This window comes from Corvus brachyrhynchos, unplaced genomic scaffold, assembly GCF_000691975.1.
Source record: "Corvus brachyrhynchos isolate BGI_N302 unplaced genomic scaffold, ASM69197v1 scaffold114, whole genome shotgun sequence".
NCBI classification, from domain to species: domain Eukaryota; kingdom Metazoa; phylum Chordata; class Aves; order Passeriformes; family Corvidae; genus Corvus; species Corvus brachyrhynchos.
In genome coordinates, this window is record NW_008238337.1 from 356,164 (window position 1) to 369,796 (window position 13,633).

General features: G+C 40.3%; 1 protein-coding gene and 1 long non-coding RNA gene across 5 annotated transcripts in view; one reads left to right on the plus strand and one right to left on the minus strand.

Annotated features, from left to right (window-relative positions):
• Positions 1–13,633, plus strand: part of LOC108446852 — a 211,121-nt gene that overhangs the window by 150,295 nt on the left and 47,193 nt on the right. The window lies entirely within an intron of this gene.
• Positions 1,698–13,633, minus strand: part of ADGRD1 (adhesion G protein-coupled receptor D1) — a 137,901-nt gene continuing 125,965 nt past the window's right edge. For 3 of the 4 annotated variants that reach the window (XM_017734747.1, XM_017734746.1, XM_008634004.2), the window contains 4 exons: positions 10,092–10,218; positions 8,872–8,913; positions 6,606–6,698; positions 1,698–5,959 (listed from right to left, as the gene is read on the minus strand). In XM_017734747.1, the coding sequence (XP_017590236.1) occupies positions 5,864–5,959; positions 6,606–6,698; positions 8,872–8,913; positions 10,092–10,218 (358 nt within the window). In that variant the 3' untranslated portion in view covers positions 1,698–5,863. Of the gene's footprint in view, positions 5,960–6,605; positions 6,699–8,871; positions 8,914–10,091; positions 10,219–13,633 lie in introns of those variants that run through there. The other variant, XM_017734748.1, reaches the window with a different exon arrangement.

Below are 13,633 nucleotides of genomic sequence, written 5' to 3' on the forward strand. Positions count from 1 at the left end.
GAGATAGGCAGATGCTGATGCAGCTGTAATTTCATGAGAAGTTTGGACAGGGGGAGATGAACCAGATGAGGACTTTTGCTCCAAACGGGAAAGGAGAAAACCTCAGTCCCTAGAGATGAACCAGATGAGGACTTTTGCTCCAAATGGGAAAGGAGAAAACCTCAGTCCGTAGAGATGAACCAGATGAGGACTTTTGCTCCAAACGGGAAAGGAGAAAACCTCAGTCCCTAGAGATGAACCAGATGAGGACTTTTGCTCCAAACGGGAAAGGAGAAAACCTCAGTCCCTAGAGATGAACCAGATGAGGACTTTTGCTCCAAATGGGAAAGGAGAAAACCTCAGTCCGTAGAGATGCTCCCAGAGATAGTCCTAACGATGAAGATGATGAAGACCCTTTGCTCCCAGGGAAGGAGAAGGGCCTCTGTTTTTGTTTCTGAACGGCTCAACCTTAAAATTGTACCCCAAAAAACTTCAAGAGTGGACCCTCGAAAGCAGTTGCGGGAAAAGCTGCAAGTCGGGGGAAAGGACTCACACGCAGGCAGAGAGACTCCTCTTCCTAAATGGACTGCACAATATTTGGAAGTGGGCGGCTGTCTCGTTGTGATAATGTTTTCATAGCATGAGCAAGAAGAGACTTCTCTTTCTAAATGGACTGAACAAGGTTATTATGGAAGTGATAAACAGACTGAACATCTTAAGGGTTGTCTTTTCACATTGTCAGTGGGAGAAGGGAGGAAGGTGGGGGGAGGAGGAGAGTTCTGAAGGTGGTATAATTTTTTTTTCTTCCTTTAGGTCTGTTAATAAACTTCTTTATATTCTTTCAAGTTTGGTGCCTGTTTTGCATTTCTCCTAATTCTTATCTCACAGCAGATAAACAGTAATGAGTATTTTGGACCAAACCACTACACTAAATTGGTGTTTCTGCCTGGTTACAAACCGAACCCGCGACATCAATATAATATGAATTTTAAGTCATCTAAAACCTACTAGATAAGGCCCAAGCTTTCCAACAAGCATTTGATATTTGCTTATGTTGAGATACTTTTAGAGGGTAAAAATCTGACTTTGTTTTATTCTGCATTTTCCTCCAGAATATTATGAGCATGAACTAAAACTAGGTTTTTGCAACGGCAGAGTTGCTAATCGTGCTGCAGTTTGGTTATTTTTTGGTTTTTCGTCTTGAACTGTTTTATGCTTTATTCTCTGTTTGAAAGTAAATATCAGCAAATACTTAGCTTGGAGAATGCTTAAAGGAACATATACAATGGCCAATCAAGCCTGATTTTATTCAATAACAACAGAAAATAACAGGGGTGAGAGAAAATTTCAGTCGCCTTTGGCATAGGTAAATGAGACAGCCTAAAACAGCTCTCTTGGGAACAACCCTGAGCAAACGAACCATCAGGCAAAGAAGGTGTTTGGTAGAGATCCATTGAACGGTGCTCAGAAGTCCCTTATGACTCAATGTTTCTGCCATGTGTCAGCACCTGGTGAAGATGCTGATGTCAGTGGTACATTGTGTTGTAATCATCCTTGACAAGATGAAATACGGCCTCTGAATTCCAAGAACATATGGGATTATTGAGAAGGAAAATTGTGTGAACAAGGGCAATTATAGCAATAACTATCCATGACATACTACATGGAGTCAGCCAAGCATAACACAGATATAACGAAAATATTTTTAAAGGCAAACATGATGTAAGCCAGTGCCAAAATGACCTAATTTATTATTCTGTCACGAATGATAAATGTCAATAACCTCTGTGTTTCACAAAGTAGCAAGAAAGCTTTCTTTTATGTATGCCTTGCTACATGATATTAAAGGATACAAAGGGAAGAAGGTTTATTGAAATGGGATGAAAAACCTTTCTCATCTAAATTCCAATCTTTAATTTTCAGCATATAATTGCTCTAGTTATTTTTCCACATCTACGCACCTATGCAACACAGCTGGCAGTCTGTTAAATCACCACAGAATTAGCTCTAACCTTGAAAATGAGCGCTACAGGATTGCATCCCTATGATGGAGCTGAGACTGAGCTGTGACGTTTCTGGACTTACTTTACCATTTTCAGATAAAAGTGTAACAGTAATGAAGCTTTCATAGAAGAATTAGTTAAAAACCCACCACTTTTGACCTGCTGTGGACCAAAACCATCCCAGAGCCAAAACCGGTTTCTGAGCCTGGTTCTGCATTGGCTGTACTGAATTCCAGAAGTTCTCTTTCTGCTGGCAAGACTCAGTACTTTTATTCTCTGGGTATAACCTTCAACACAGAAATATTTCCTGCGCATTACCTCAGCACCCCTGACACGGACAGCAGGTCCTTCATAGGAGTAAAGCTCTGCTTGTGTAATTGCAACAGTAGCACTGATAGGGAACCTCAATTGTTATGCTGTTGTTTATAATCCATGGCAAAAGAATAATTTTAACAAAGTCCTTTTAGGAAATTAAGATTTCTTATTTATTTGAGGGGGAAAAAAACCAACAAAACTAAATTATTTTACTACTTACTGGCAAAGACATTCTTGCTACATTACCTATTTTTATAACTCACATTTCATTCAATTAACATTTCATACTGTTGACAAAATGATGCTGTCCAGAAAAAAAAATATTGTAATAGCTGCTATATACTAGCCCATAAATAAACTGCAAGATCTTCAAGCTTCAAAAGACTGAGGACAGGAAAAGATTGTTTAAAGATTCATTTGAGCATTTCTTATTCAGTACATTTGCTGCATTCAGTACCAAGAAAAACACTTTGAATCAAACAAAAAGAATGGATACCGATGGCAACAGAACACATCTGTACTTTGTGGGGATTTTTCATCAAAAACAGAAGAAAAGCCCATCCCCAATGCAGCATTGTAAATTCAGTGCTCCAAACCTCCTGTGCCATGAAGAAGGCAAACTGCTTCACCACAAGCCTCATCCACCAGTTAAAGCATGGGATGCAGGTTATCCACAGAGGATCTTGGGGGATAATCAAGGCTCCCTCAACACATAACACTCCTATCTCCCATTCAAAAGTGTAAAACCAAACACATTTCCATGCTCGTCCTATTTTTGGTGAACAGTTTTAGAGCATACCTGGATGAAAAACTGATTTAGCCCTTTGTACTACTGCCATTGTGTACTGTCATTGGTATGTCACTTGTTTGGTTTTTTTTTTTTCAAATGGACCTTGGGCAGTCACAAAAGTGGCCAATACAGCACAGGAGGAAATGCAGGGAACGAAAATTGTGTAGAGGGGAATACTCTTAGGAATTAAGTTTAAAAAAAACCCCAACCTTTTGTATGTTGTCTTGTTCATTCACAGAACTTGCACTATAATACAATGATTAGAAGAGAAATGGTCAAGGAGGGTTTCAATCTCTGTTTGTGGTCACAGTGTAAAAAAACCAAAAACAAACCAAAAAACCAAACCAAAACCAAAAAAACTCATATGCTCCAGTATAAAAAAATATGCTTAAATACATTGTCTGCACACAATACAAACTCTGAACACTGCTATCACAGTACTCTTCTATTCCATCTCCTCTGTACATTCCAAGGGCTTTGTCTACTGTCTTTTGGGGGGAAAAAACCTCATTTTCAGGCCAAGAGAAGCCCATATATAGGCACAGCTGTAAGACAGAGCAATGCAGAAAAAGCTAGGAGAAAACCGTACACAAAAGCCAAAATAAAGACACAGCCATTTACATGTTTAGCTTTTACAGATCCTCTGTTTGGAGTTAGTTGTCAATGATTGGAGTTATTTGGCAGTAGGAAACACGGGATTAAAGCCTCTGTATTTCATGCACGGATATGTGTGATATGCAGTTCTGCTCTGTTCTAGCTGCAGAAATCCAGCATTGATCTGGTGCAACTGAAATAATTTCTGTAGAATGTTTTGAGCTGTGAGCCTGACAAACTTGGGTGGGCTCTGGACTTCCAGTTTGGGGATCACACCAACAAGTCTTGGCTAGGGAGGGGAAAAGGCAGGAAAGATTGGGCCGAACTGAAACTTACCATTTTTTTTAGAGCAGGAAGGAAACCCAGACAAAACTTGGTTTGGATCAAACAGAAATTAAATGCATTGAGTTTTTCTAAACTTTCAATTCTATGTCTTTTGGATTTAACACTTCACTAAATTCAGTCATAATTGATGGGTGTTTCCTGTTCCCTAAAGATCAATTTACTTTCATCTTACTTTTTGATAAATTTACTATCCAATAGAAAATTTCCACTCTGCACATTATGGTGTAAATACCTTTTCTCTTGGAAACCAGTAGCACATTCACCGGGACCAGGAATGGTCTGAGCTGCTGACGACACAATATTTAATCAAGGTTAAAAAAACACAACACAAAACATCTTAGCAAAACATGAGGTTGAAGACTTGCATATTTTCTGCCTGTTGTAGTATTTTGATAGCCCAGTGGATCAGGAAAGTGAATTACCCTGGTGATCTCTGCAGACCATTATACTCAGTCTGTTACAGGGGGGGCTGCTGCAAACAAGGGAGAGCTGGGGATAAAGAGTTGTGGCTGTAAAGCCACTTCCTCATCTTTGGAAGTCACTCTGGAGACCCTGGATGCTGAGTAAGTCCTAGAGCAAGGGCCCCTGAGGGCTCTGACCACTGTTGAGACTTAAACCCTGCTTTACTCCAGTTGGGAAGGTGCATGTTTGGCACAGGTAGCCCTGGCTCGTGCTCCAAACACCACTCAGAGAACCTACAAAACACTGGTCAGAAGAAAAATTACAGTGTTTTTCTCCTCCTTAAAGATACTTCATAGCAGTACTAAAGCAGAAGCTACTAAATGCTGGACAGAGTTTAAAACCACAAAAGAGACTGCAGAGACCTGTTTAAAGCTGTCTGCAGGAAACGATACATAGACTTATTTGTAGGGTGGCTGTCTTCACAGTATATCAACATGTTACATCTTTGTGGTAGGAATTCAGTGTCTCTAAATGACCAGTAAAATGAGGAAGATAAGTCAGAGAGCCAGGTTTTGATTTCCAAAAGCCACAGTGAGTTTGCGAAATGCACTTGACGGAGAGTTGTTGATTGCATCCCGAAGCTGCAGGCAAAGCAGTGGAATAATTCATATGGCAATGTGTCAGCAGACAGAAATCAGCAGTAGAGGTGCTGTGGGCTGCTGTAGGACAACCTTGGCCTCTGATAGATAACATGGCAACAGGAAGATCTAAAACACTGCTGGGCCACATTCCACATTACAGGTACTGTTTGTGTGCGCAGAGACACACGTGTTTGTTAGCTTTGCTAATCCACACCCACTTTGGGAGGGCAGTAGCCAGAACCTGCCTCTCCCTCAAGTCCTGGCTTCCTTGTAGCATTTAGACTAAACACCACACTATGTATTTTGAATCAGCTTCACTTTCATAATTGGATTCTATAAGGTAATAAATGTAAACAGAGAGAGCACAGCAGGTCCGGAATAGTCTCATTACAACATCACAATGGGAAGCATTTCATTTTAGAGCATAAAAATCCATCTTTTCAGAGGTATGTTGCTTTCCCTCAGTTCTGGGAGCTGGAATGATTCAGAGAGCAATAAGCCCTCCTTGCGTACCTAGTGTTTTCATCATTGCTGACAAAACCATCCAGTGTATATTTGTGCTGGTTATTTTTACAGATATTGCTAATAGCCAAGTGCTAGAACATGTTACAGTTTTGAAGGCAAGCAACAAGGGCTATTTACTCAACAAAACGATATGGCAATTCCCAATTCATTAGGCAGTGATTTAAAAAGCCCAGTTTTCTACTGTTATTAGCAGTGAGAAAAAGCTGGTGGACACGGTGTCAGAGGTCCTGAATGTATGGCTTGGTTTTCTCTGAGGAGTGTTATTACTGTCAGACTGCTGATAAATCAATGCGGTTCGCTGAATTGGTGCTTTTATCCCAGGTGTTCAGCTTTGTGGGAGTCGTGCCTGGCCTGTTCCCAGTCATCTGGAAAATAAAATAGTATAGAAAATTGATTTATTTATTTTGCCAAGCCACTCTTGCCTGGATGAAATAAAAGCTTGAAAGCATCTATTTACATTACAGTGTTGTCACAGGATCTTGAGAGCATATGCCATAAGGGATTTTTAAACAGTTATTGCCGGGATCGAAGGTGATTGGCAACGATCACTTAATAATACCTATCACTTCAGATGTCTGGTTCTTTATAAAAACAAATGTCTTTTGTCTCAAGACAATTTAAGGAGAGCTAGAAAAGGATATTCAGGTGTGTGCTTAAGAATAAGAATGCCCTATAAAAGAACCCCCAGCATCAGAGCAATTCATTGCCAAAATGCTGCTGGAATGCAGAAGTCCATTAAAATTGGTGAGAATAGCCTTATTGAACCATATCCAGAGTTCATAAACCCGTGTTTGCTTTTATTTGATAGTCTACCTGAAAGCAGAATCTTGTCCTTTGCTTTCAAAACAGATATTGCAGATGCAACTTCATGCCTGCTGATTCCACCTGTCCACACCTTGCATTAGGTTAGTACTAAAAATACCCATGTGCCTGCTCTGCTCTTTCCCACAGAACTTAACGTGGAACACTTTCACATACGATAGGGGGGAAAGAAAAAGGAGCAATACTTACAATGTCTGAATTGAAGGGCTTCACATTGATGTTGCGTGTTGAACTACTGGTGAGGGACCAGACCTTGGTTTTGTGCTTAAAGGCAGCTCTAACCTTTGGCAAAAACAGTGAAACCAGTTGAAAAAGTTATGTTTATTTTCACAGGTGCAGCCTACAATCATTTCCCCTTTTTCCTTCCTCCACGTTAATGTCACTGTGCTGTTAAACAACAAACAACACTTTCTTTGTCTTTATGGACTTATTTTAAAATTTAACTTTAATTTCAACTACCCATATTTTAAACACAAAGTCTTGTGTGGTCTCACTTGCATCTCATTTCATTGGCAATATTTTCACATTATCTGGGTAATCTCATCCTCCTTGATTTCCAAGGTGTGACTGTGTTACCATTCATCTCATTAAAAAATAATAATAAAAGCAAAACCCCAAAACTGTGGTGCACATAAACCTACACCCCCAGCATTTGCAGTACGGGTTTGAATGATTTCATAAGGTGCCACTATCCTGATTTCAGCAGCTCACTTACACGTTTTCTAATTAAGTACAGAGCCCCAGGCTGGAGCACAAGGTCCCCCATTCAGGCAGGCTCTCCCTGGGGTTCACACAACCCTGGTATATCGGGATGCCACAAGGACATAGAGCAGCTGCCAGCCTGCTGTAAACTGAGTCATTTAGAAATGCTGCATGAAACTCCCTGGAGATGGAGCGATACTCTTCACCAAGGTGAAAATCAGCTGCATAAAGGAAAGATGGTGAGACAAGTAGGTGAGATTTGTCAGGGATTATTGGCTGGAACTGACTGACCAGTGTTAGGTGTGGAGATCAAGGACACATTTTCAGACCATCTTGGCCTGCTGTCTTGTGCTTCTTTATAATACACACGCATTTCTGTCTGGGTGCACTGGGAATAAAGCCTTTTTTACCCAGCCACTTCTATGCCCAGTCTACAGGTGTTTCTTTACAATATCTGAGTTTTACTTCTCAAAAATAAATTCTCAAGAAGAATTCCCACTGTTTAGCTAAAGGAGTATTTTAGATATGCACAGCCTATGATGGAGCCAGTAGGACCTGCTCTCTAAAAATGACAGCTCACATCAGCTATGTAGAAACTGGTTTTTGAGGATATAAATTCTGAACAGTTTCTGAATTTAATTTCTCATGAGGTTCCTGAAAAATGACAGCAATTCAAATATTTGTATTTGATATAAAACATTTGAAACTTGAAGATTTCTAAGTCTGGGAGAGAATAGAATAAAGAAATCTTTTTCCTCCCTACCTTTAACCTGCCTGCTTAATTTTAGTTGATTTCAGTAAAGATCAAGAGTTTCACAGTCAGACCTGACTCTCCAAACTGATTTTGGCAGAGATCACATCAGTGAATGCTCTGAGACTGAATAGGTTGACACATATTAATAAATCATCATTTCTCTACGGAAGAGCTGGAGCATGCTGTTGCACGGGAAGCAGCAGCAGGTTATGGGGCAGAGCTACTTATTAACATCCAGAAAAATGAACTATGGAGAACCAGAGCTATGAGGCTCTCCACTGAGCATTCCCCCTGGCAGCATGCTGGAAATGGTTCTCATAAAAAATCATTTTTTTTCAGTCATACTCGTTGCGGAGCATTTTCTGCTATCTGCCATGGGAGGAGAGGATGCTGCAAGCCAAATTTACATCAGCCTTGCCTTGGCTTTATCCCAGTTGCTCTAATGCAGCCTTAATGCAAAAAAATCTCTCAGTCCCCTATGAACACCTGAACTTCCCGCCAAGAAAAATACCTGGGATATCTTCTACTCAGTTTGGTTTCCCATTAAGGACTGCATGAGCACCATCCAAAAGTATGTTTCACTGAGAATACTATTTATTTTCCTCCCTGGAACTGCAGCTGTAACACATCCCCTGCCCCCCCCCGAGAAGGGACTGCTGGAGTGTCCTGCTCCCACTTTTTAAGCATCTTCTCCTCACAGTGCAGTCCATGCCCTGCTCAGCCCTTGCAGCTCCCAGGACAGCTTCTCTCCTGACTCTTGAACTGCTCCTCTTGTCTTTGTTCTTTGTTTCAAACCTTTCTTACGTCAATTAAAACAAATACTGAACATGGGTCAAAATTCTGCAAGTTCACAAAGCCAGAACAATCATGTATCAATTAAAAGAAAAAGGAAATCAGTGACATAGCAGGCAATGATAACGGAGAAAGGCTGTTCTTGCTTCACACTTGTGTTCTTGGATGTGGTAACACCAAATTTGTTAACACCATTTGGTTACATACCTCTGAGTTCAGAAGACAGTGAAACAGGAACATGAAAAATCCCTGAAAACAGAAAAAAGGGAGAAGGTGAGGTCTGGCTGTGAAGAATCAAATACAATAATGTGTTTCTCTCAGTATTGTACAGAGCAGGCATCAGGCAGCTGGAGCCCTACAAATATCAGAGTGCACTAAACCAGAGTGTCCCAAGTGAAACTGGGGAAACCTGCAGCATTAGGTTACTGTGAGGCTTCTCTAGAATTTTTCCTGTAAAAAAACACCTCCTAAACTTTGCTGTACTAAAGGAGAAACCTGGCTGAAAATATGCAGAAATTCTTGCTTCATGACAACAAGAGAACTTTTTGTTTGTGGTTGCAAAGAGCAAGGCAGAGGGAAATGCCTTTTGGGAACCACCAGATCAATATTTTTCAGATTAGAAAAGCAAGGTATTAGCAATAGGAAAATTTTCCTGGCAGAATTTTGCTCTTTGGGCTTTTAGTCCAATGCAAAGTGAAAAGGTCTCATCCCCTTTCCCTCACAAAAGAATTTTATTTTTCTGGGGGGTAGTATTCAGCACCAAGAACCCTGCTTCACTCTTTTTGTGTCCATAGTACTGTTTGTTCCCAAGACAAGAAATTTAGCAGCAGATTATTTTTTCTTCCTCTTTGTAACCACTGTTTGGGAAAGAACGGTAACATGCCTATAGGTTTATGCCTCTACTGAAATGTTTGCTTAAAGCTATGCAGATGTTTACATTCCTCCTTGGACAGAGCTGTTTTTCTGGACTGGTGCACCAAGAAGATGAGGGCTGAGTTTCCTGCTTGCAGGAGTCCTGTACAGCACAGGGAATAGCTCCACTTTTGATCTTTCCCGTAAACTTCTGTTTGCTTTCATTTAGTCTCGGTAATGAAGCCTCAAATTGGCACTGAAAAATTGGCCTGGTATCTCTGCTGAAGGATCCTGCCTGTGGTACACGGTGCTGGAAGAATGAATTTCATTTCTCAAGCTCAGTGCTGTCTCATTTATTTAATTATTGCTGCTGGAAACACTAAGGAGTGGGATACAAGTTCTGTTCAAACAAAGACAAGCAATTTCCAGCACTGTATGGTCAGACTTAAAAGGCAGAGGAAGGAACACAAAATAAAATGCAATAAGCATAAATGTGTGAAAACAGCACTAATGATCCATTTAATTGGATCTCAGAGGCACTTCTGTAGCCATAAATTTTCCCACCAGGTACTTACTTGTAGTGAACTGAAAACAGCAAATATATACTGAAATACCAGTGCGTGGGCATTGACAGCCAAAATGCCAAAGATCCACGAGCTTCCCAAGATTGGTAAGAGAACAGCGACGGCTTTAGCTGTCAGTCTGTAAGAGAAAATGAAAACAGGAAATTGTGGTGAGACCATTAAAGAAATGTCAGCCTCCACCAAGGAGTTTATTGATTATGTTCTGGCAGCAAGACAGCGGACAGAATTCTTCTTTATCATGAAATTCTTTTAATAGGCAAGATTTTAATTGTTTTGCATCTGTGAAAATAGGGATAACAGAACACTGGTATCACACAGGATAAATACAGATGGTGAGTCAGTAACTGAGGGAGCAGGGAAGGAGCGGGGAAAGAGGTTTGAGAGATGGTCATTTAAATACTGCAGTCATATCTTCAATTTACAGAAAAGTATCACTTTGCTAGTGAGAAGCCAAGTGTAAGAGTCAAAAAACAGTGAGCACTGTACATGCAGCTCACAGCACTGGGCAACCCACCAGCATTCATGGTGTGTCCACTCCGTAACCACTCAGAAAACTCATCAGTCCCACGGGGCAAAACATTCTTGCCATCGAGGCACTGCTAACTAGAGAGCTCAGAGCAATTTTACCTCCAGGAGGAGTAGATGAACCTTTGCACACCTGGGCACACTTTCAGTGACAGCTATCAAAGGACAAACTCCTCCCCCTGGGCAGCTGAGAACAACTTTGGTGGTACAAGACAGAAAGCAGAAAGAAGGGACCAGTCCTCATTTGAAACGTCCGCCAAGAAGGCAGACCTAATCCCAATTTATCACAGCACTGCAAACACTTAGTGCGCTCCTGTTGTAGCCCGCAGGATTCAAGCACACGCTTCAAATGAAGTGTTTAAAATATCAGTGAGTTCAGTCTGTGGTACAATTACAGATAGAGAAGCCGAGAGGCAGCGAAGGAAACAGGAGTAGTGAGAAACTAAAAGTCAGTCCCTGCTTGCTAAAGCTACATTTTTTTAGAAATGGTCAGATTTCTATTTAGATGGAAACCTATGCAAGAGAAAAAGCTGTTTCAGGGAGATTAATGTCCTACTTGTGCCTTGTGCCCCCTCGTACAGATTAAAGTACACTTTGAGAGAAAATGCACAGAGCTGCCTGACAGGAGACTGCTTGTAATTACAGCAAACACAAAACAAATGAGAATTTTGTACAACACAATTCAATGAAGAAATCTTTTAATTAAACTTAGAGACAAGATGTCTTGTTCATTTCAGTGTCCTGAGCACAGACTTCATTATATCCTCAACTAAAAGTGTGTAATAAAGTTTATAGGGAAACCCGGGACAGGGAAGCATCTGGAAAGTTTTTTCTGTTTTGGTTTGGGTTTTTTTCTGTATTGATTCATATCTCTCTATGCTTGGCCATGGACATTTCTGCACAATTCAATTTAATTCTGCAAGGAGTTTTCCAGTCAGAAAATGAAGGAATATCTTAAAGCTTGAGATCCTATTTAAATTTAAAAATGCATTTTAAAAGATACAATTTTAAAGCAACATACACAAGTTTATTTTTGTGAATCAAGGATGCTTTGGGATCAAAGGATGCTGTTAAGATTAAAGTTCCTCCCCAAACTCTAAGATAAAATATGCTGCACTGGGGAGCTGCTAGCAGAACAGCTCTTGCCATCGACTTCGTGCAGAAGGACCTGGAAAGCCCCACTGAGCCCTTGGTGCCTGCAGGAAAATGCAGCTGTGCAGGACTCAGGGCAGCTGGGGCAGGAACACCTGGGAGATGGATTAGGAACATTCAGGTTCTGTGATGCTTTAGATGTGTTCTCCAGCCTAAACCAGCAGGGGCTGCTGTGCCCGACACAGCTACACGTGTAAAACTGCCTTCATTACACACCAACACTTTTTCTTTTTCTCTTTTGTTCCCACACTCTCCATTTTTATGTAATTTTCAGTTTGGAATATAATTTTCCCCAGCTGTTTTGTTGCCAAAAATGTTTTCATTTTTTCCCTTTGAGTGAGAGCACAAAAGGCTTCATCTGTAAGTTGCAGTTGGGGGCAGAATAGAGTCAGGCAGTCAATTTCAATATTTTCAAAACCATTCTGACAGTCTGGATTTTCAGAAGCCTTTAACATAGCAAATTACTCATATAATTTTAAAAATCATGTTTTAATAAAGATTGCTCTTCATTAAGCGCAGAGTTCAGCGCACGTGTGGCAGAATTCCACAGCTAAAATGAAAATACAATCCAGATGTGGAATTTTCCATGCAAAAGTGTGAATGTGTCATGCACACTCATTTAGAAAAGCAGCCATGTGAAGGTGAAATTCATTTAAGACTGAGGGTCAGCTCTGCCTATGATTCACTTGAATCTCATTAAGACTTTTTTGAATTTTTACCTAGTTATTGCATAGCTTTCTATGCTTACATGCTTGGAATTTCATCCTCTGTAGGAAATTATTAATTCAAGGGTGTTTATGAGCTTTACCTACCAATAAAAGGGCCCAGCTCTATGGTTCCTGGTGCTCTCTTATTTTCTTCCACTTACCCCTCCCCTTCCTACCCTTATTCCTTTGTAATCTTTGAACTTTAAAAAAGAAAAGTACTAACTGTAAAATGCTGCATCAGAGTGCCATTAAGGTATCAAGGTTAAAAAAATCTTAGAAATACAAAAGTTAATGTTCCACTAGGTACATTAATTCTGACACACTGCACATACTTTATTTTTTTTGATTCCTGTTTTTCTTTGCTACATGAATATTTTAGTAGATTGGTTCTAGTTCACTAAGATATAGAGCACAGTCAAATAGATGTTGCTTTTGGAGAAGGAATACTTCCCCATGCATGACTTAAGCTGTGCAATGTAAAAAAAAATTAGTCACTAGCATCAATGGAGCTTTATATTGTCTGTAAAATTGGTGACATGAAGCAATAATTTGGGGCAGGGGCTGGGCTTGCTTTGCAGATACTGTGGTTCAGCCCCACCAGGACCCCATAAACCTTACTAGAAGCCTTTTTTCTTGTGCCCAAATGTGTCAGAAAACTGAATGGCCATCTAAATTTCTCCCTGAGTGCCCCTTCTCAGGCCTTTGCAATTAACAGCCTGTTCCTCAGTACACTTTCAAAAGCCCAGGTATTGTCACTTTTCTGAAGTCCCATAGCACCAAGTTTGGTGAGCTTTTTGTCTCTCTGCATCTAAACGCACTGAAGGATCAGTCCTGGAACTAATTCATTTGGAACAAAGCAAATCCAGCACAAAAGATTTCTTTTCTCCTTTCTATTTTTTCATTTTGCCTTTTTTTTTTTTTTAAAGTGTATACCTGTCATTAGTTAGACAACTTCTGTAAAACACAAAAATACTTTGAGTCTGATTAAATTTTTGTATCTAGAGTATATGGAAAAGCCTTTGGGATATTATTAGCTGTACATAGCCTATCTGTCAATTCAGCCTACAGTTTAGGGCTGTTCACACTCTGCCCCAACACCAAAAATCCTATTAGCTGGGTCACAGAGACTGCTGGAGCTCTGCTCAGCAG